The sequence below is a fragment of the Leptopilina heterotoma genome, unplaced genomic scaffold (genome assembly GCF_015476425.1).
Source record: "Leptopilina heterotoma isolate Lh14 unplaced genomic scaffold, ASM1547642v1 Lhet_100, whole genome shotgun sequence".
Lineage (NCBI taxonomy): Eukaryota > Metazoa > Arthropoda > Insecta > Hymenoptera > Figitidae > Leptopilina > Leptopilina heterotoma.
Genome location: NW_025110814.1, coordinates 793,097 through 814,820, shown reverse-complemented (window position 1 = coordinate 814,820; position 21,724 = coordinate 793,097). Strand labels below are relative to the sequence as shown.

At 26.9% G+C, this 21,724-nt stretch overlaps 1 protein-coding gene across 2 annotated transcripts in view; it reads left to right on the top strand.

The window, feature by feature from the left end:
- LOC122498796 (transcription factor Sox-11-like) overlaps positions 1 to 21,724 on the top strand; it is a 44,646-nt gene that overhangs the window by 6,031 nt on the left and 16,891 nt on the right. The window contains exon 1 of one of the 2 annotated variants that reach the window (XM_043606712.1): positions 5,913 to 6,516. The exons of the other annotated variant lie outside the window; for it this stretch is intronic. Within the exon in view, the coding sequence (XP_043462647.1) occupies positions 6,412 to 6,516 (105 nt within the window). The 5' untranslated portion in view covers positions 5,913 to 6,411. Of the gene's footprint in view, positions 1 to 5,912; positions 6,517 to 21,724 lie in introns of those variants that run through there. 2 annotated transcript variants of the gene reach the window in all.

Here is a 21,724-nt window from a genome sequence, read left to right as displayed (position 1 = left end):
TTTGAAAATTTCTATCGGGTAAATCCGACGTGCTAGACTTGATTTAGGAGTCACATTGAAGCTTTACCCTCTATTCTATTCTATTTAACCCTCTATTCGTTATCAGCGATCCCGAAAACCCCCGAGTAACAAATTCTTGGCGAATCCAATCATTTTTTAAAATAGTTGTATTTAGGTCAATTTGTATGCAGGACAACTGTTGAAAAATCAATTTTGACGGTTAATTTAGTTTGTTGTTGGCAATATCGCTATATTTTCGTAAAGTAGACAGGGGCGGATCCAGACAAGGTTCTTGGGGGGGCATCTGCTAGACGCTAGCTTGATGACCTATTATGAATGAAATTTTTATTTAAAAAATTCCAGGAAGTTTGAATTATCGGGGGGGGCATTCCACTGTGGGCCCCCCCTGGATCCGCGCCTGAAAGTAGAGTAGGTTTTGTTAAATGTTAATTTGGATTTAGCGCACCAAAAGCTACGGTAAATGACTTCTTGATCTCAGGCAACGGATATGGGTGATTAAAATTAAAATGTCATTTTCATGTCCTGCCCAAAAATTTGGAATACTAGTTCATATATAAAAGTTTTGTAAGTCAATTTACTTTCCTAATCACTCCTACTTAAATTCATAATTCTTAGTCGCTAGAAATTCTCTGAAAAAATTTGGCAGAAGAATTAGAAGCAAAATGTCTAATAATAAAAATTTTGATTCTCACATTTTTAGTACCGGAAAAATTATGTTGTACAGATAAGAGTCTATATTTTTACATAGTAATTATGCTAACAGAATAATTTTGATCCAGTGCTAGAAAAAAAATCAAAATCGCCTGTCCGTACTCTCTAAATTTGAATCAGCGAAAAGTCGCTGATTCACCAGCCCAGAGTATGCAGCTGATGAAACAGCGTATATGCACTGATTTTCCAGCGTATATACGCTGTTTCATCAGCTGCATACTCTGGGCTGGTGAATCAGCGACTTTTCGCTGATTCAAATTTAGAGAGTAAGTTTCATATTTTTAAGTAATAATGGAAAATTTTGAATATCATACCTGATATTTAAATAACCTAGTGCAGATAATTGCCTTATTAAGCGTTAATAGTATAGTATAGTATATATTATATATATATATATAAATATATATATGATATGTAAAAATAAAAAAATAAATAAAAATATGTTTTTCTTAAAGAAAAAACATTACATCATTCTATCACATCTATAACTTGTACGGATGATGGCAGAAAGCAAGTATCAGTTTGTCGAGCACACCATGTCAGTGGTGTCCCCATCGAAAAATTGTTCATAATATTAATATATTTTAAATATTATTGTGTCTCGTTTTCAGTTATTAGACGTACTTTGAATACCGCAACGATTTTAGCTTAAAAATAAAGTCTTTCTTTTTCGAAAGTAAAAATTAAGCAAAATGTCAGTGGTGTCCCTTGTCAGTGGTGTCCCCTCAAAATTCTGTTTCTTGCATCTTATTATTTTATTTTTAATAAATTTGTGTTAAATTTACTCCTTATATGCAGTTAATGAAGATTTGATACTGGATTGTAATTTATAAGCTGATTTTATTCTCACTATTCAAAAAAAATTATCAGTAAAATCTTTCAAAAATGTCAGTGGTGTCCCTCAATGTTCATATGTTTTTTTGGTCTTCAAAAGTATATAATTTATGGCAGAACTCATTACAAATATTTTTTAAGTCATGTTGAAACATTTATTATTGTAATTTGAAATATTTTAACTTTTTAAAGTTGTAAGAATTTATTTCAGAAAAGAATAAACGAAAACATAAAATTTCTTATCATTTCTGCCTATCGTTTTTCACAACATCGAAAAATCAAAGTTAGTAAGATCAAAAATGACATTTTAATTGTAATCACCCATATATTCATATATAGAACTTTAACATGTGACAGACGTGTCCAAATTCAAAAAATCAAAAAGTTTTTTGAAGAAGAGACAATTCGGAACCACAATTATCTATAAAATCTTTGTCTAAAAAATTTTTAGTAACGAAAAATCAGCAGTCTTCTGAATCAAAGCTTCCACATTAAGATAATAATTTTTTCAAGTTTCCGACTATCTGTATAAGAGATAATTCGAAAAGTGGATCAGGTACCATTTATCGGTTTGAAAATTTGGAATCTGTAAGTCATTTGGAACAACTCCCCACCAAGTTTGTAGCGTTACATTTTAGAATAACCTGCCGACCTGTGTGGGGTCGCTGATTACGAATATGGCATAATTTTTTTTTAAATTAAAAATGGTGGATGCAATATGGTAGACGAAAAAAAAATTAAAATAAAAAAATTTTCTTTTTTGACATGTTGGATCCGCCATTTTGAATTTTGAAAATTTGATATCTAATTTGTGATCAGCAACACCAAATACATTTTTGTTTGTCTTTTTTAAAAAATGCAAATAAGAAAACATTTAAATTATTCGATTGCTTAACCGCATACAAAAACATCTTTGACATGGCGAAGAATAAGGATGTATAACTTTTGTTGTCAAGAATTGTTGTCAAGTATTCTTGACACTATAAGAAATCCGAAAATAAAAACAAAAAGAAAATCAATTTTTTTGACATTTTGAACTGGAATGTCCCATTAAAAAATAATAAGTCTTTAAAGGCCAAATTAAACATGAAAATTAGCTTCTAATTTTTAAAAATTCAATATTTTCAGTATTTTTAATTTATATTTCCAAATAATCTAAATAGGGTAAGTGCGGGTTTAGTCGGACAGTACTAGTAGTCGGACACTTTCGTGTTTTTTGGCAAATAAATAATAATGCATTGTGATAATTACTTTTAAAAATATACTGGACGAATGTGTAAAGTTTATATTTTATGAAATTAGTGTTATTTTACAAAATAATTAAACAAGAAATATTTTATTTAATATTTTAAAAATCATGGTGTCCGACTATAGATACAACCATTTTCGAGTAGCGCAATGAGTAGCACAAAGTTTTGTTGATAATTATTCATAAATATTAAAACTTATAGGATTTAAATATTATATAAATAACTTCTAATTTGCTTTAATTCCATTTTCCAGCAGACAGCAATTAAAAAATTATCTGTTTTACTTTATAAATCCAAAATATCTGACAGATGTCCGACAATAGAAACCTCAATATCTCGTTCTGAGATATTGAGGCAAATGTAATGTTAGTATACACACACACATCGGGACATTTTTCTAAAATCCATTTTTTGGACTTCTGAGATGAAATTACATCAAAATTTTTTTTATTTATTTATAAGATTTATACGGGCAATGCCCATTCGTGCATAAAGTACTAAAAGATTAGGTATAATGAAAAAAAGTTTTTAAATATGTCAAAAAAAAACAATCGAAAATTTTGCTAATACAATCCTTCCTCCATGAGGAAGCAATACGAAAATAGTAAAAGAAAATATAATCAAAAAATACTAAAATAGAAAAGGAGGTATAAAAATTCTAAAATGCTGAAAAATATAGCAAAATTGCAGATCTTACGAATTTTAAAAAACACTGAATTGCCCGTAAATTATTGCAAATAAATAAATAAAAAAGTTAGAAAAAAATTTTAAATTGACTTAAATAATAAAAACATACAATAAAAGCATGCTATGTTATTTATTTTATAAATTTAGTATTTTTGAATTTTTTTTCTTGCAAGAAAGAAAATCAAAAAATATTGAAAATGAAAAAAATTGTACAAAATACTAAAGTTGTGAAAAATATATATACTACAAACAGATGAGTTTATGAATTTTAAAAATCACGGAATTGTCCGAATATTTCAAATAAATAAAAGGGTTAGAAAAAATTTCAAATTGTCATAAATATTAAGAAAAATCAAAAAATTACTATAAAATGTAAAAAAAAGTCCAAAGATACTAAAATTGCAGAAGTTTTTGAATTTTTATAGATCACGGATTTGTCCGTAAATAACAAAATAAATAAATAAATACAAATGTTAGGAAAAAATTCCAAAAAGTCTTAAATAATAAAAAATATCAAAAAAATACTGAAATATAAAAAAAGATCTAAACATACTAAAATAACAGACTTTTATAAATTTTTACAGACAAAGCAAGAAAAAAATTCCAAAAATACTGAAAAGGGAGCGATCACAAATAATGTCACATTTTTGGGGGTAGTGGGGGGTGGGTCTCTACTAAACGTTACACAATGTATTTTTTAAATCTGAAATTGCATGAAACGAAAAAAATTGTACAAAATACAAAATTGTGAAAAAGTTACACTAAAATTTCAAATTTCATTAATTTTAAAATTCACGGAATTACCCTAAAATTACATACATCATAGTAAGAAAAAGATTTAAAAAATTCTGGAATAGAAGAGCGTACTAAAATTGCATATTTAAACAATTTTAAAAGCACGGATTGCCCGAAAATTGCAGTTTCTATTAATTTTAAAAATTACGGAATTACCCGAAAATTGCATATAAAATATAGAATAAATGTTCCAAAAGTTCTTAAACCGAAACTCGTTCTAAAATTGCAGATTTTATTAATTTTAAAAATCACGGAATTGCCCAAGAATTGCATATAGAATAGAAAAAAAAATAATTCAATAATTCTGAAATAGAAATACGCGTACGATATTTGCAGATTTAAAAAATTTTTAAAATCGCAGAATTGCCCGAAAATTGCAGTTTTTATTACTTTTAACAATCACGAAATTTGACCGTAAATTGCATATAAAATAATAATAAAATTCTCAAATAAAAACACGTAGTAAAATTGCACATTTTATTAATAATTTTAAAAATTACGGAATTGCCCCAAAATTGGATATAAAATAATTAGAAAAAATATCCCAAAAATTCCGAAATACAAACGCGTACTAAAATTGCAAATTTTATTCAATTTAAAACTCACGAAATTGCTAGTAAATTACATATGTGTATAAAATAGTTTTAAAACATTCAAAAATTTCCAAAATAGAAATAAATGTCCAAACCTACTAAAAATGACAGATTTTACAAAATTTACAAAGCATCGATTAACCCTCAAATTGAAAATTAAACAGAATAGTAAAAAAAAATTCCAAAATACAAAAACATTACTAAAAGTATAATTCCAAAATACAAAAATACTAAAAATAGAAAATAAAAATGCTAAAAACAAAAAAATTCCAATCTCCAATACGCAAAAAAAAAAAAAAAATAAACACAAAAAGAACCGCGCTTTTAGAAACCACGTGCGTAGAGAGCGAGGAATCTATAATAGTAAACACAATTGCGTGAACATCAGTGACAACAAGGAATTGCGAACAGTGCTAGAAAGAAATAGAAAATGGTACATACGTACTATATATATGTATATACACACAGAGTGGTGAATGCTGGGTACATATCTGTTTTACTAGGGTGTTCCAACGGGGGGAGGGGGATTTCGGATGACGCTCCCCCCTATCGTAATAGCGGGGGGGATGCGTAAAGCAGTACGAAAAGGGTGGTTAAAAAGGGGTCGACAGAGCGAAAGGTGAGGGGAGCGCGGCAAAAGGGAATATTCCCCCACCTCTCGGGGGGAAACTCTCGCCACTAGGGCACCGAGTAGGGCACGGATAGGGTACAACCAGGGCACTGTGAGAGCTTTCAAGGACGATTCTCACATCTATATGGGTTTTTTTCATTTTTTTCTTTTCGCTCTTCTCCCTAGGTTTGTGTGAGTAGGGGATCGGAGGGATAAAGGCGAGTGAGCGAGGGGAAGGGCGCGGGGGACAAGAGTTGGTTAGCGTGTGCCGATTGGTTGACGCGCGTGGTTGTGTGTGCTTGCGAACCGCACAACCTGGGGTTGTGGATGAGTGTGTATGGAGAGTTGTACTCTAGAAAAAAAGTGGTGGGGGGTGTGTTAGAGCGCGCACAGCTGATGCAGCGCGACCACAGTTTTCAAACTCGGTTGGTGTGTGCGTATACACTGCAATCGTCTTCCCGTGAGCGAATCAGTAGCACACGAGCGCTCGTTCAGCGAGCATCGTAACCGAGGCTCGAGTGGAAATGTCACCTCGTGAACGTCGTCTCATCGTGAGAGTTTTATCATTATAATAATTTTTGTCGAAAAAGAAAATAAGAGGACAAGAAGATAGAAAAAATTTTTGCAATATTTTTAAAGGAAATTTTTTTTCTCTAAAAGTGTGTTCGCTATTATAGTGTGCAAAAAAATACGAGTATCGCGAAAAAAAATATTTTTTTTTTGCAAAATACTTTTCGTGTTGTTCTCTTGGAAAGAGAAAAAGCGCGAATTGTTTTTTTTTCCTTAAGTGTGGTGTTATTTTTTTTTTTGGAGCTCTGATTTTTTGCCAAAAAAAAGTGCAGTGTCTCGAGGGGGAGAAAATTTGTTACGTTTCTTCCAATCGGTGAAAAAAGATTTTTTTTTTTTGAAAATGGTGCCGCAACAACAAGACAGCCCTTCGAGTTCGGGGATGCCGTTATTCGGATCGCTACTGGTGGATAAAAATTCATCCACACCTTATTCGGATGCAACGCAGGTAAAGAGATATTTCTCACTTGCTGGCAAAAGTAAAAGAGATTTATCTTTTTTGAGAGAGAAAAAAAAAGTGTCTTTTTGATCTTGTCAACGATATAGAGGAAAATGCGGTTGAAAAAAAACACGTGCGACGACAATATAACTACTTTGACATGTCTTGTCAATGAAATATCGAACCTGTTGATTTTTCCCCAACTATTTTCGAGTCGTTTTTCACGCCCTTTCCGGAATTTTCCAATATTTTTCTCTTTCTTTTTGAGAATTTTTCACTTTTTCTAAATTTCTTCAAATCAACTTCCTCAAATTTTCAATTCAAATTTGAATTCGAACGTTAATTCAAATTTCAATTCCATTTCTATTTTATTTTAATTCGAAATTCAATTCAAATTTTAATTTGAATTTTAATTTCATTCAAATTTAAATTCAATTTCAAATTTCCCAAAAATTATTCATTTCCATTAGAAATTTTTGAAAAAAATCGACTATTTGAAATTAAATTAGTAAAAAATTGGTAAAAACCCGAAAGTGGAAATAAATAAACAAAAAAAATAGGAAGAAAATAAAACAAGAAACAAGAATCAAAAAGTGAAAATTAAGTGATTTACAAGAATTGTACTAAAAAGGGTAAAATTTTCGAGCATCGGGAAATTCCGTGACATGAAAAATCAATAACGAAAAAAAATGTGACAAATTGAAGAATTAGTTGAAAGTTTATTATTTTATGACTAAAAAAAATTTTTACAACTAAAAATACTTTTTCACAAAAAAAAAATTATAATTGAAAAATACTTTTTAAAAACTAAAAAATACTTTTTTGAAAACAAATTAAAAATTTGAAATGTTAAAAATTGAAAATTAACTTAAAAATAATTAAAAGAACAAGAAATCTATTTAAAAACACAAGAAAATAAAATTGTGAAAAAACTAAAAATGTGAATCGTAAAACTAAAACCAAAACCTTAAAACCTTCTACTAAAAAATTCAAAATAAAATTTGTTTAAAAATAAGAAAATTTAACCCGGAAAAAGTAAAAACTTTGATAATTTCTCAATTCTTTAAAAACAATTAAAATAAAAAATATTTTTTTCAACTCCAACTTTAAAAAGTTTCATTTCTTTCTAAAAAAGTGAATTTTACCAAAAATTTCAAGTATCAAAAGTTCAATGACTCCGCCGGTGATAAAGATTCAAATATTGTAAAAGTGAAAAAGCGTTAACACGTACGATAAAGTTAATTCATTTTTAATGGTAGTTTTAGACAATTTTTCACACCTCTAAATGATTTTGTGGCTAAAAATATAAAAAATACCAGCTATTTTTAGTATTATATTCGATTATATATAAATTTATCATTATCATTTAAAAAGTGTCACCAAAGGCAAATAAATGTTGAAACTAAGTAGATTGCCTCAATAAAAGTTATTGACGATAACAGAATTTTTCACATTCGCGGTTTTGAGCGATAAAATAAATTAAAAGAGAAAAAATACATTTTCATTTTTTCCAAAATTTTTGTCTTTAAAACTTATTACAATTTTCATTCAAATGTTCTTGAATTTTCATTTTAAACTTTAGCGTTAAACATTTTTCAAATTTACTCTAAAAAATTTTTCAAAAATTCACTTTTCAACATTTTTTGAAACTTAGAATTTTTTGCAATGCTTCCAAAATTTTCCAAATTTACTTTTTTAATATTTTGCAAATGTTTAAAAAATTTTTCAAATTTTCTTTTAGAATTTTTTGTCATTATTTTTGAAATTTTTCAAATTTCCATTCATTTTTTTATTATACCCAAAAAATACAGAGGAATTTTCAAACTTTGTTAACTTTTTTTCGAAATAAATTTTTACTGTAATATTATTCAAACATTAACATATAAAATATATAATAAAAAAAGAGCGAACGATAAGAAAATAAAGAGAAAAATTTCATTGGGAAAAAATACGAGAGGAAAAAAGAAAAGAAAAGTGTTTGGCATTAATGTTTTTTCAACGAATTAGAAACAGTGAAACATTTTTTAAACATCCTGGAATGGTGTTAATTCGATTTGACATTCAAATGATCATAAACCGCGAGAGCATAAACAATTTTTAGTATTCTTCTCACATCGATTACGCATTTTTATTTATTTTCTTTTCAATGTTTGCCTCGAGTCTTTTTTTTTTCTTTGAAAAATTTGTAACTTAATTTTTTTCTAAAGCAGTGAAAACTAACAGACTAAAATTTTTCGAAATTATATAAGAAACTCATAAAATGAAATTGAAAAATATACCCAGATAACTGAAATAAGAATAAATTAAAAATAAATTAAAAAAACAAACAAAAAAGGAAAAAATAAATATAAAAAATAAGTAGACAAGAGAAATAAACTAAACAAATAAATAAACAAGAAAAATATACTAAAGAAATAAATAAACAAAAAAAGTTATTATAATTATTAATACTTAATAAAAATTAAATATTTTTGTAAATTAACAGCAAAAAATACAAAACCACCACCAAAATAACAAATTTAATATAAAATTAACAAAAATTGTTAATAAAACGCTGATAATTTATTCAAAAAAGAAATAATTTAAAAATTTCCCTAAAAACAAATATTTTTTTCTAAAAACATTGAGAATAAAAATGAAGCTTTCGTCCAGACCGGTTTCAAAAGGGCAACGAACAAATAATCCCTCGATAATTGTATCAAATCGTTAGAGTAAACTAATCATTTCTTCCAACGCTGTATTTAATTAAAACAATTTGTTTTAAATTTTTTTTCTCATTCCTACTCTTTCTCTTTTAAATCGACTCTAATCGCATTACAACTTCCGCAACAAGTTCAATAATCAGTTTAAAAATAAAATTCCACAAATGCATGCAAAAGCAGAAAAAAAATTCGACTTTTATCGTGAAAACCAAAGGGAAAATATTTTCAAGTGTAAATAAAGTGTGAAAAGTGCAAAAAAGTGATAAAAAGTAACAAAAAATAATTAAAAAAGTAAAATTTTAATGAAAATTAAAAAAAAAGCTTAAACTGAAAAATAATTTTTAAAAGTAAATAAATATAAAGTGAGTTATTTTTAAAAGTAAAAAGACATTTTATTAAAAAAACTTTTAAATGTAAATAAATATAAAGTGAGTTTTTTTTAAAGTAAAAAAATTTTTAGTAAATAACTTTTAAAAGTAAATAAATTTAAACTAAATAATTATTAAAGGTAAATAAATTTAAACTAAATAATTCTTAAAGGTAAACAAATTTAAACTAAATAATTCTTAAAAGTGCGTAATTTTTAACTAAATAAATTTTAACAGAGAAATAATTTTCAACTAAATAAATTTTAAATCCAAGCTATTTTCAAAATTGAGTAAAATTAAAAACAAAAATTTTCAGTAAATAAATTTTAACTACAAAATAATTTTTAATAAATACATTTTGTCTACAAAATAATTTTTAAAACTGAATAATTTTCATCTAAATAAATTTTAACTGCAAAATAATTTTTAAAAGTGAATAATTTTCAACCAAATAAATTTTAACTGCAAAATAACTTTTAAAAGTGAATAATTTAAAAAGTAAATAAATTTTAACTTCAAATTAATTAATTAATTAATTAATTTTAATATGTAACAAATTTTTCTAAAAATTACCAAGAATCAAAAAAGCGAATAAATAATGGACAAAAATTATTTAAAAATTAAAAGCAAATAAACAAAAAAAAAATCGGAAAGAAAAATAAAAACCACGTGTGAGGAAAATGACCTATTTTTTCCCACTCAGAAACCGCAAAACTTGCATTCGCATTGACCTCGAAAAATTATTGGATTATTTATTCATCGATAAAAGCCCTCGAGTTTCAAATATTTACGCTCAGACAAAAATATAATTATAGAATCAATTCAAAAATAAAGATCTCTGTATATATAATAATGAGAATCTTAAAAATCAAAACGCAAAAAAAGATAGTGCGCACAAATAATTTCTCCGATCCTCAAAAAAAAGAAGAAAAAGCCATTTTTTCAAATTCCTTGTAAAATTATTATCGACTCCGCAGTAAAGTTTACACTTCATAGAATTCACTCTGGGGTCGTCCATATACCACGTGGACAGTTTAGGGGGGAGGGGGGATTCGCCAAAAATCCACGAGGGGGAGGGGGGGTTAATACAAATGTCCACGTGGACACAAAAGTTTAATTTTATATCTTTTTTAGGGTTTCGTGGCCAAGGGTTAAAACCCTTATAGCGAGACTTCGGTGTCCGTCCGTAGTTTTTACGTCTTAAGTCTTAAGTCTTATATAACGAGACTTTGGTATAAGAAAGTCTTAAGTCCTAAGACTTAAGACTTAACTTTCAGTATAAGAAGGTCTTAAGTTCTAAGACTTAAGACTTAACTTCGGTATAAGAAGGTCTTAAGTCCTAAGTCTTAAGTCTTAAGACAACATAACAACCGTTGCCATGGTAACCGTTGCTATGTTAATGGTTGACATAACAACCGTTGATATAGTAATGGTTGCCATTACAACCGTTGCCATGGCAACCGTTACTATGATAATAAAAAAAATTTCAATCTTAAGTACAAAAAAATTTCTAAATAAATTATTATTTATTTATTTTTTTGTCATTTTAGGCCACGAAACCCTATGATGTAGGCGCATTGCGCCTGCTTCTCTGACTGATTTTTTTCTTTTTATTCAACTTTATTATTAGATTATTATTAGATTGTGATCAGACAAAATCATTATCGTAAATGCACAAATATGAATATATGCAAATTTGACAATTATAGGAATACAAAGCAACCTCTACAAACTCTTACAAATTCTAAAAAAAATAATTTCTATTATTGTTTATGTGAAGGCTTAAAGCTATTGGATTTTAGAAAATTTAAGATTTGTTACCGAAGAGATTAAGTATTTCTACTAATATAATAATTGAAGATATATTGCTGCCAAAGTCCTCTCCATAATACTAAAAATGGTATTTACCTATTTAATAATATTTTAAAATAATTTAATCTTTATTGAATTTTAAAGAAGTTTGTTATAAAAAAATTTAAAGAATTTTTTAATTGTATTTCTTATTAATTATCTTTTTATTATTCACTATTTTAAAATAAAAAACCCGATTGTCCACGTGGACAATCAGGGGGGGGGGAGAGGGGTTCGTCAAAAATCCACGATTGTCCACGAGGGGGAGGGGGGGTCAAAAAGTGTCTAAAAAGTGTCCACGTGGTATATGGACGACCCCTCTTTCGGTGCGTGTATGACCTTCTAGATTCTATCGACATCCAAGGAAAGTATCTGGTTACTACTCTAATCACTAAGAGCATCAAACTGAACCTTTTCTTTCCTCTCTTTTTTTCATTACTAAATTTTTTTTTATTCCAATCTTTTTAACTTTTTAACCTTATAACTGTATCACACTCTTCAAGTTCTAATTTTTCTCTCTCTATCACTTTTTTCTTGCTGTCTCCCCTTTTCTATTTTTTCTCCTTTTCTTTCTCTCTTTTCCTCTTTTTTTCCTCTCTAGTTTTCTTCCTCTCTCTCCCTTTTTTTCCTTCTCTCTTACATTGAACCTACAATTTAAAAATGTAGAGGCAAGAATTTAAAAAGGTTTCTCTTCGAAAAAGGACTCAATTTTGTTGGGGTATCGAGGGAGGGAGGGGGGGGTCAGAAAAAAACCATTAGGTACCGAAAAAATAGTTCAATATCAGATAATAATATAAAAATGTTTAAATGCTATTAGAAGATCATTAGAATGTAGAGGGAAAAAAAAATTTAATAATTTGAGGAAAATTACAATTTCGGTAAATTAGAAACTAAAAAAGAAGAGAAAAAAAAGTTGAGTGTATCTCGAATTTGAAAATTACAAAAAAAATTATTTTTAATTCCCTAATTAAAAAACTTAGGATTTGAAAATTAAAATTTCAAATTACGTTTAAAAAAAAAATCCAAAGGAAAAATTAATTGAAAATATAAAAAAAATATATATAAAAATATGAAGGTACATGTGAAATTTACAGTTTTATCAAATTTTATTATAAAATTTAATCAAATTTAATGAAATCTTGTCAAATTTAATAAAATCGAATCAAAATAAAATTTAATATAATTTAATGGAATTATATCAAATTAAATATAAAAAATTTAAAAAAAAAATACAAATAAATGACGAAATTAAATCAAATAAATAAAACTCAAAAAAAATTATAAACTTATAAAATAAAAAAATACAAAAATTCTACAAAAAAAAATTGTGGGTCTAAAAAAATAATTTACAATACTTTCTTTTCTTCGTAACTTAAATATTTTTCCAAAAAATTTAATTTACGACGACAGAATTATAATATAATAATTTCGGTTATTTTTTACCATAAAAAAATTGGGAGTCAAGTAAAACTTTTTACTCCTCTTTATACTTCGTGAAAGCCTATTAAAATGCTCCTCGACTCATTAAAATTCAAAAGTTTAAAAAATAACCCGGATAACTAAAATTTACTTCAAATTTTATTTATTTTACTTTACTTTATATTGTTAATTAATTACTCTTATCAAAATAAACTGACTTATGCAAATTAAAAAAAAAAAAAAAAAAAAAAAAAAAAAAAATTAATTTCTAATTTCTTATTCTTTTTTAAAGTTACATAATTATATTTATTAGGATTTGAAATGAAAATAAAAAGAAGTTTCACCTCGTGCCGAAAATTTCCCAAGGGGACATGTCATCCACCAAATTTTCTTTTTTTTCAAGAGGCTTTGAAGATCAATTCTTTTGTGTCTTTGACCACAATTCAACTTTTCTATCTCTCTATACACATATGAATATATATATATATAAAAGGTCATGCTCCTTTTCGTACTCGATCAAGCAAACTCGCTTTTATACTTACTCCCATTTCTATTATATATATGTTGTCCCCCTCCTCAAACTTATGTTATACATATATGACAGGTCAATTTTACCCCTCGACCAAAAAATAATAATAATGAAACGACAAAAAAATAGAAATTCTCAATCTGGACCAAAAAATTGTTCTCTATATTTTTAAAAACCGACTTTTCCTCGTCATATTATGCATGATTCATTTTGTGGTTTCTTTTTTGAAATGCATTTCTGAATCAAAAGGCGTGTCACTGTCAAATAAAAGTCTTATTTTCCTTTTCAAAAAAAAAAAAAAAAAATAGAAAAAAAAGTGGAAAATTGATTCCTTTTCGGTAGATTTTATTTTAAAAATTTGCCAATCATTCAAAGGGAAGGCGGATTTTTTTCACAATTATTTTTCATTTTTACTTTCATTTTATAATAAAAAAAAGTTGATAAAAAAATTATTATTATTTCGAGCAAAAAGGGCTCGTCCAGTATATACTATATATCTTAAGTAAAATAAATTATTTTTGCTTTGAATAATTATTATCAATTTTATTATTATTATTATTAATTTATTATGTAGAATAATAAATAATCATTACGATTATTTAAATTTAAATATTTAAGTAAATATCATTATGATAATAATAATTAATTACTTGATTTAAAACAAATTTTTATTTTTACGGTTATTGTATTTTTAATTTTAACCTAATTGCCTGTTAGCATAGTTTTCTTTAATCTAATTTGCCTAATTAATTCTCAATTCAACTAATGTTTAAAAAAAATCTTCTTTCCCGATAAAATCTCACCTGATATTATTTTTGACTTTATAAATTTGAATTTAAAGTGGAACGAAATCAGAGAAGGGAAACAAGGGCGGGGTATAAGATAGAGTGGTGTGAGGCATTTTTTTTCACTCCATAATTATTTGGAGCCGAAAAAATCATTTTTTTCTTCCTTCTCTCGACACTTTTTTTAAAAGTCACAAAACCCCGAAAAGAAGGATCCCGAGCCAATTATCCTTTTTGGACTTTAATGGTCCCTGCGCCTCATTCTAATATAATTCTAGACCTTTGCCTTTCTCTCTCTTTCTCTCTCACTCACCTTTTTCTTCCCATTCGCGCAGGTAGTTTAATTTTTGTATTTATTTTTAATTTTTGCCCCCCTTTTTTAAAACCCGTATATAGCTCGAGGGAAACCGCTTTCCCCTTTTCTGATTCATCTTTTTTTAAACTATAGTTCAAGCAGGATAGTTTTTACCTTTGAGTTTAATAGAAAAAAGAACATTTTTTAAAAATTATTTTATACTTTTTTTGAAAATGTATTTGATTCTTTTAAATTGTTCACTCGAGAGGAAGAGTTTAAAAAAAATTTGTTCATATTTACGAAAGTTTGTCAAAATTATTCAAGTCCAAAGTCTCGAGGTGGGGAACTTTTTCGCACATAACATATTTTTCGACTGTTTAGACTCATTATTATAGACCTGAGCCGGAGTAATCGATTTAATAACTTGATTATTACGACGATTATCATTAATAATAATATATAAAATAGTAAATATATTTGTTACAATTTTTACTATATTTCTCTACTTTTACCATTAATTTAGTAATATTAACAAAATAAGTAACAACACAAGTATAACCGTTTTTCTCAAAAAGTTGATCGAAAATAATAAGGAACAAATTAAAGAATTGAGGGGACGGCTTCTAAAAGGGGATACGCGTGGATTCTCACGTATAAGTATTGACGAATAGTGTGATTTTAAAACATTTTCAATTTTCAAATTCAATGAAATAAATTTATACACAATGAAAATGCGCATCTTTTTTCTTTAAGAAATAATTTTATATCTTTTTTAGTTTATAAAATAATGAGAAAAAACTAAATTTTTGAAAACCAAAAAATTTAAATGTTTTACGTCTTTAACTCGTGCTGGTGTTTTTGATTTTTCATATTTTGTAATCAAACAAAAACAAACTCACAGATTAAGGTTTCCTGAAACCAACTATATTTTTAAAACTTCAAAATCTTAATTAATAAAAAGTTTATTAATTTTTTCGAAAGACATTGCAAAAAATGTTTTTTTTCAACTTTCAACGCTTCGTTTATCTAGGAAATTTCAAGGTACGAAAAACTTTCAGTGAGAAAGTTTTTTATTACGATACGGACAAGTTTTCTCTAAAATTTTATTAAAATGATATGGATATTTACAAAGTTATTAATGTTTAAAGCGTATGGTGCGTCAGATTTCTTGCGCCTGGAACGCATTGAGTCCCAAATTGTTCGTTTGCAACGCGTTAAAAATGTGTTTGTCAATATATATATAATAAAATTTATTGAAATTTATTTTTAACATAAATATTTTATTTTGTTATATATGTACAAAAGTCAACTAAAATAATATTTCTTATTTTTAAGTTTCTTGTTTCATTTAGTTCAAGGTTTCCACTCTTCGTCAAAATGATCTCGTTTACTACATTTAATGTTTTTAAAATAATTATTAAAAAACTCCTGTCCGTTTGGAGAAAGATATCGATTTCCTTAATTGTGATAAAAAAATCTCGAAATCCTGGGAAAATTGTATTGGGTTTTACCGAACCCTTTTTTTTGCAGTCAACGGTCGCGGCAACCGCGACTCATCTGGACACCATATTTTTCCGTAGAGTAAAAACAAATGACAACTTTGAGAAAAATAGCATATAAAAAAGGCTTACTTCCTTGAAGTGCACATGATAACAAAAAAAAAATCTATTGTATGAAAATGTTTGCCAAAATACAGATATAAATAAAATAAAAATTGTTTTAACTTCAAGTATTAAATACAATATGGAATTATTGTACAATTTATTTTGCGAATAATTCTGCAATATTTTTTTAAAAATAATTTCATATATCTTTACGTACAATACATGTTAGAATAAATAAACTGATGCTACTGTTATATAAAGTTAGATGAATCGTCATAATCCATAGTTAAATATTATTGAAAAATAATTACTTTGATATTAAAAAACCAGTCAAAAATTAAAATAATAATATTTTTACTATTCTCAATAAACTTTTATTAGTTAAATTAACATTACATTTATGTCAAAATAACTGTGTACTAATTATTTGTATGTCAGTAAATTTTAACTATTTCCAGACGATTTTGGCTAATTATTATTGGTTACTTCTTAATAATAATAATAATAATATTGCAAAAATTTATCAGTGACTTTAATAAAAATTGTATTTATTTTAAGTAAACAAATGAATAAACTAAAATAGTCTTAATATGTTCCATGCAAACGAACAATTTGGGACTCAATGCGTTCCAGGCGCAAGAAATCTGACGCACCATACGCTTTAAACATTAATAACTTTGTAAATATCCATATCATTTTAATAAAATTTTAGAGAAAACTTGTCCGTATCGTAATAAAAAACTTTCTCACTGAAAGTTTTTCGTACCTTGAAATTTCCTAGATAAACGAAGCGTTGAAAGTTGAAAAAAAACATTTTTTGCAATGTCTTTCGAAAAAATTAATAAACTTTTTATTAATTAAGATTTTAAAGTTTTAAAAATATAGTTGGTTTCAGGAAACCTTAATCTGTGAGTTTGTTTTTGTTTGATTACAAAATATGAAAAATCAAAAACACCAGCACGAGTTAAAGACGTAAAACATTTAAATTTTTTGGTTTTCAAAAATTTAGTTTTTTCTCATTATTTTATAAACTAAAAAAGATATAAAATTATTTCTTACAGAAAAAAGATGCGCCTTTCCATTTTCCACAAACTTCGGTAATTCAAATTGCAATTTGTAATACTTTCAAAAATTGACCAAGTGGACAAAACTTAAACGCGAGAATCCACGCGTATCCCCTTTTAGAAGCCGTCCCCTCAATTGAAAGAAAAAACTTGATTAATAGCCGCGAGGGATGCGGCGGTGCATTTTTAAGAAATTAACGCTCAAGGCTCGATTCCAGGCGGGTTTTGTTCTGGTTTTTTTTCTCTTCTGCCTCTGAATAACCAGGATGCTCGTAAAAATCTTTCAACCCTAGGTGTTTTTTTTCATATTGTTAAAAAAACGAGAATAAAAAATAATTCTGACTCGTAAAAAAAATTTAGTTCAACTTGAAAGAACTTTACCTTGCTTTTTTGTTATTATCATTTTTTTTTATTACCTATGAGAAAAAAAGGAAAAAGAAAATGCTAAAGATCGTGACAGTTAATGATCTTATAACGGGATAATGAATGCAACTTCACGTATAGACACATTTCTGTCATCGCAATCAATCCGGATTTTGCATACGTCTTTGTCGCATATTAAAGAAACGCGTGACTTTTTGTTAATCCCCGAGATATGCTTTTTTACTCTCTTCTTTTTTTTGATTTCTTCTTTTTGAAAATAAAAACTAAAAAATTCAAATAAGGGAAATAAATATTTAAAAAAAAATTGAAAGAAACTTTGCGTGTGTACCAGAAAAAGTTTTCGTTGTTTGGACTAAATGCGACTAATAACGGTTCTTCTTCCGCTTAAACGAATAATCCTCACTGAATATCACTGTTGAACCCCTCCAATAAGGGGTCACGGACCTTAAGGAAAATAATGTTGCCAATGTCAAAACAAACCATTTTTCCCTTGTTCAAAATAGTCGAGAGGGATAATTGTTGGAAAAGTGAATGGAGAAAATGAAAAATTGTCTTTTTTCTAAGAGTGTGACTTTATTATTCGAGTGGTTGATTTATGAATGCATAGATTATTTATCGACATATTGAATCACGTTAATTACCTACTAAGTACCTTTTTCTGAAAAGAAAAAAAAACACTTCAAGTTTACAGGTAAATAAATTATCGTTTAATTTTATGCGTAAAATTAGTATTTTCAACGCGAAAACAAAATAATTAACTTCTTTATTTTTGTTGGTTAAGCAATAACGAAATTTTTGTTTGTCAATGTTAAAAAATAATAAAAAGGATATTGATAATAATAATAGAACTAAATAAACAAAATCAGAATTCGTAACAAAAATTAAAATACTTTATAAATATGCGAATCGATATCGGGACTCGAACTGCAGACCGTTCAGCGTTACACGGAGAAAAATAATTGGATAGATTATATTGATATTTTAACCAATTCCAATAGCTAGGAGAAATATTCTCTTGATTGCTTTGTCCAATTCTCTAGTGCACATTTACTTTCGAGTTAGTTAGTTCATCTATTTTTCACTGGTAGAATATCTACCTTTTTATTTAATAATATTAATAATATTAAATATTGAGTATCTAAGAAGTATAAATATGAAAAACCCTTTCATAACTACTACGTTAATTTCAAGTAGGCAAAAAACTTACATTCTTCTTTTCAAACATAACTTAATTTTAAATAAAATTTAAAAAATAATGAGTCTCCTTCTAAAAGTTTCAACTAATAAACTGCAAATTAGTTTCAAAATCACATACATAAAAGATAAATAAAGTAGGGTTAGGATAAAACTTTTGTGGAATTTTCACTGTATTAAATGTATATATATGTAAACTACCCTTTAAATGAAACAATCAAAACTTCGGCATTGACTGGAACAGCTAGTCGAATAAAACTTTCAGTGTTTTCGTCCATTTATATGAAGCGAAAACAATTCACGAAAACGCAATGTCAAAGACGCCTTCACGACAAGAACCATGTGACATCCATTAGTTTTCTGTACACAGCGCTTGCGCGTCACGTGACTGACCCGGTATACTTGCGAATTGGATACTTTATCCAACACGTTGGATAAAATAACCAGTTATAATGATGGAATATCTAACTACAGATTAAAATTTTTAAATGTTGTAGTGACCATCCCAGTTAGCTGATCAAACATTTTTGATAGATAATGCAACTAATTTTATTTTATCCAATAAAAATTGTATACATTATCCAACCATTTTTCTCCGTGTACAACATTTCTCATTACTCCGTACCCATTGAAGTATTTTAAAATTTTTAACTCTCAAAAACGAAATCAAGTCAATTTTAACGCTAAAAATTCTTGTTTTTCGTAGAATTTTTTGCATTTTTCCCTTAGCTATTTCTTTTATTACAAAATTTTACTTCTAAATGTAAAATCTATTTTTTTCTATTAGAGTCAAATAATTTCTTCACTATTATTCAATGAGAGAAGGAAAAATCGAAATATATTCTTTTTCATGTTATAATCTTATTAAAATAGAAAGATTAGGCTTTGAGAGGATTAAATAAGGAATTATTGTTGGACCATCGTTAATAGTATACTGGTAAAACGGACGGTGCTCTCTGTCGGTCTTGCAACACGTGCAAACTGTCATGCTTTAGTAATATTGTTGCAGCTGAGTCTGCGGCAATGCTGCAACAATCTGTTTATATATATATATATATATATATATATATATATATATATATATATATATATATATATAAACAAAAGTGCAGCACAAGATGCTTTTTGACGCAAATGCACGTGCAAGACTCTCTAGAATTATTATTATATATGTAAAACATGTCTAATATAGATGCTGACAAAATAGAAATTTTCTACTTATAAAATAAAAAAAAATAAAAATGAAACTTATTTTTCCCGCTAAATTTACACCAATTGTCGTATCTAAGTTCCTTATGAGAGAAAGAGAGAGATAGAGAGAAATTAAACTCATTTACACTATATATATATATATATATATATATATAAAAGACAGGAGAATGTGTTATAGTCGTTAGTTTTAACGACCCCTTTTAATAGTGTCATTAAGGCATTATTGTTAAGACAAAAAATTGCCGCGGAAACTCGACAAGTCTTTATTTTTTAATTGCCAGCGAATCAAAACAATTTTCTTGTTTACCGCATATATATCCTTTTTCCGGCCGAAAATTATTCCCTCATTAACATTTTTTTTCTTCAATTTTAAATACGCTATTATACCCACAAAAAATATATATAATAATTACAAAAATAAAAAATTCTATACTAATTCACTGGAAACAAAAATAAACGAAATGGTGCGTCAATTATTCTCTCGAGAAGAAGCCAACTGTTTAATAAAATAATTTTAAAAAGCATGCAGAAGGAAATGCTTTGCATTATAAGGGTCACAAAATATAAAATATAAATATTCGTGAAACGACAAGAACAATTATATTTTAATTGTGCTCTCTAAATTTGAATCAGTTAAAAATCACTGGGTTAACTAACAATAAATGACTGACATTTTACTTCTGCAATCAGTTAAAATTAACTTATTGACAATGACAAAATTAATGGTTATCAGTAAAAAACAACTAAAAAATTGGTCAAATTTTATCAATCTTTCAGTGTATTACAAATTATTATTATTATGAATAAATATTCGGTATATTATAGTATATAATGAAAAAATTAATATTATGAGCTACTCACTAATTAATCTCATTAAGCTTAATATTAATAATTCTTATTTAATTATAATTGAATCAGTTAAATAAGACTAAAATATATATCAGTTATTTTTAACTGACAATCAGATATGCTTTTCTGAAAATTAGTTATTGTTAACTAATTCAAATATACAGAATGATCATTAAAATAGTAAAGAGAAATTTATAGCAATACAAAGTTAAAATTTCGGTTTTCTCTTAATATACTTCTGTACGTCGCTATCCTTGTTTTCTTACCTGTTCAAGGGCTCAATCGGTTTCACCTTACCGACTTTTCATTATTTGTGCAATTGGTTTTTAGTACTTTTGGTACCTGCATATAGATAGAGCTATTTAATTTGTTACCAAGTCTGCTTCTGCTTTGGACCATGTAAAATTCCAGATCCGTTTCAGATCTAGAATAACAGGTCTGCATCAGATCTGTACTTTGGTAGCGACTTGGATTTTGCTACCCGGGATGTAAAAAAAATTTACTTATTTTTATCAAAGTTTGTCACAATTTTTCAAGTTCAAAGTCTCGAGGTGGGGTACTTTTTAGCACATAACCTATTTTTCAATATTTCTTTTTTGTATAGTTCATAATCCTTTTCTATTTTTACTTTTTCTATTGTTACTATTACTATGGTAGAAAGTAAAAATATTATTTATTAATTATAATAATAATAATAATAATAATAATAATAATAATAATAATAATAATAAACCGCTGCAAAGTTAAAACTCAGATTTTATTGAAATTAAGTAATAAAAAAAAAATAGAGTACATAATTGCATTAATAATAATAGTATAGTAATAATAATAGTAATAATAATTTTAGTATTAAAATAAAATAATAATAGCAATATTAATATAATTATTAAAAATAAACATAAAATTTTAAATTTAAATGATTTGCATTAATTAGCAAAAAAAAAATGAGAAAATGTTGATT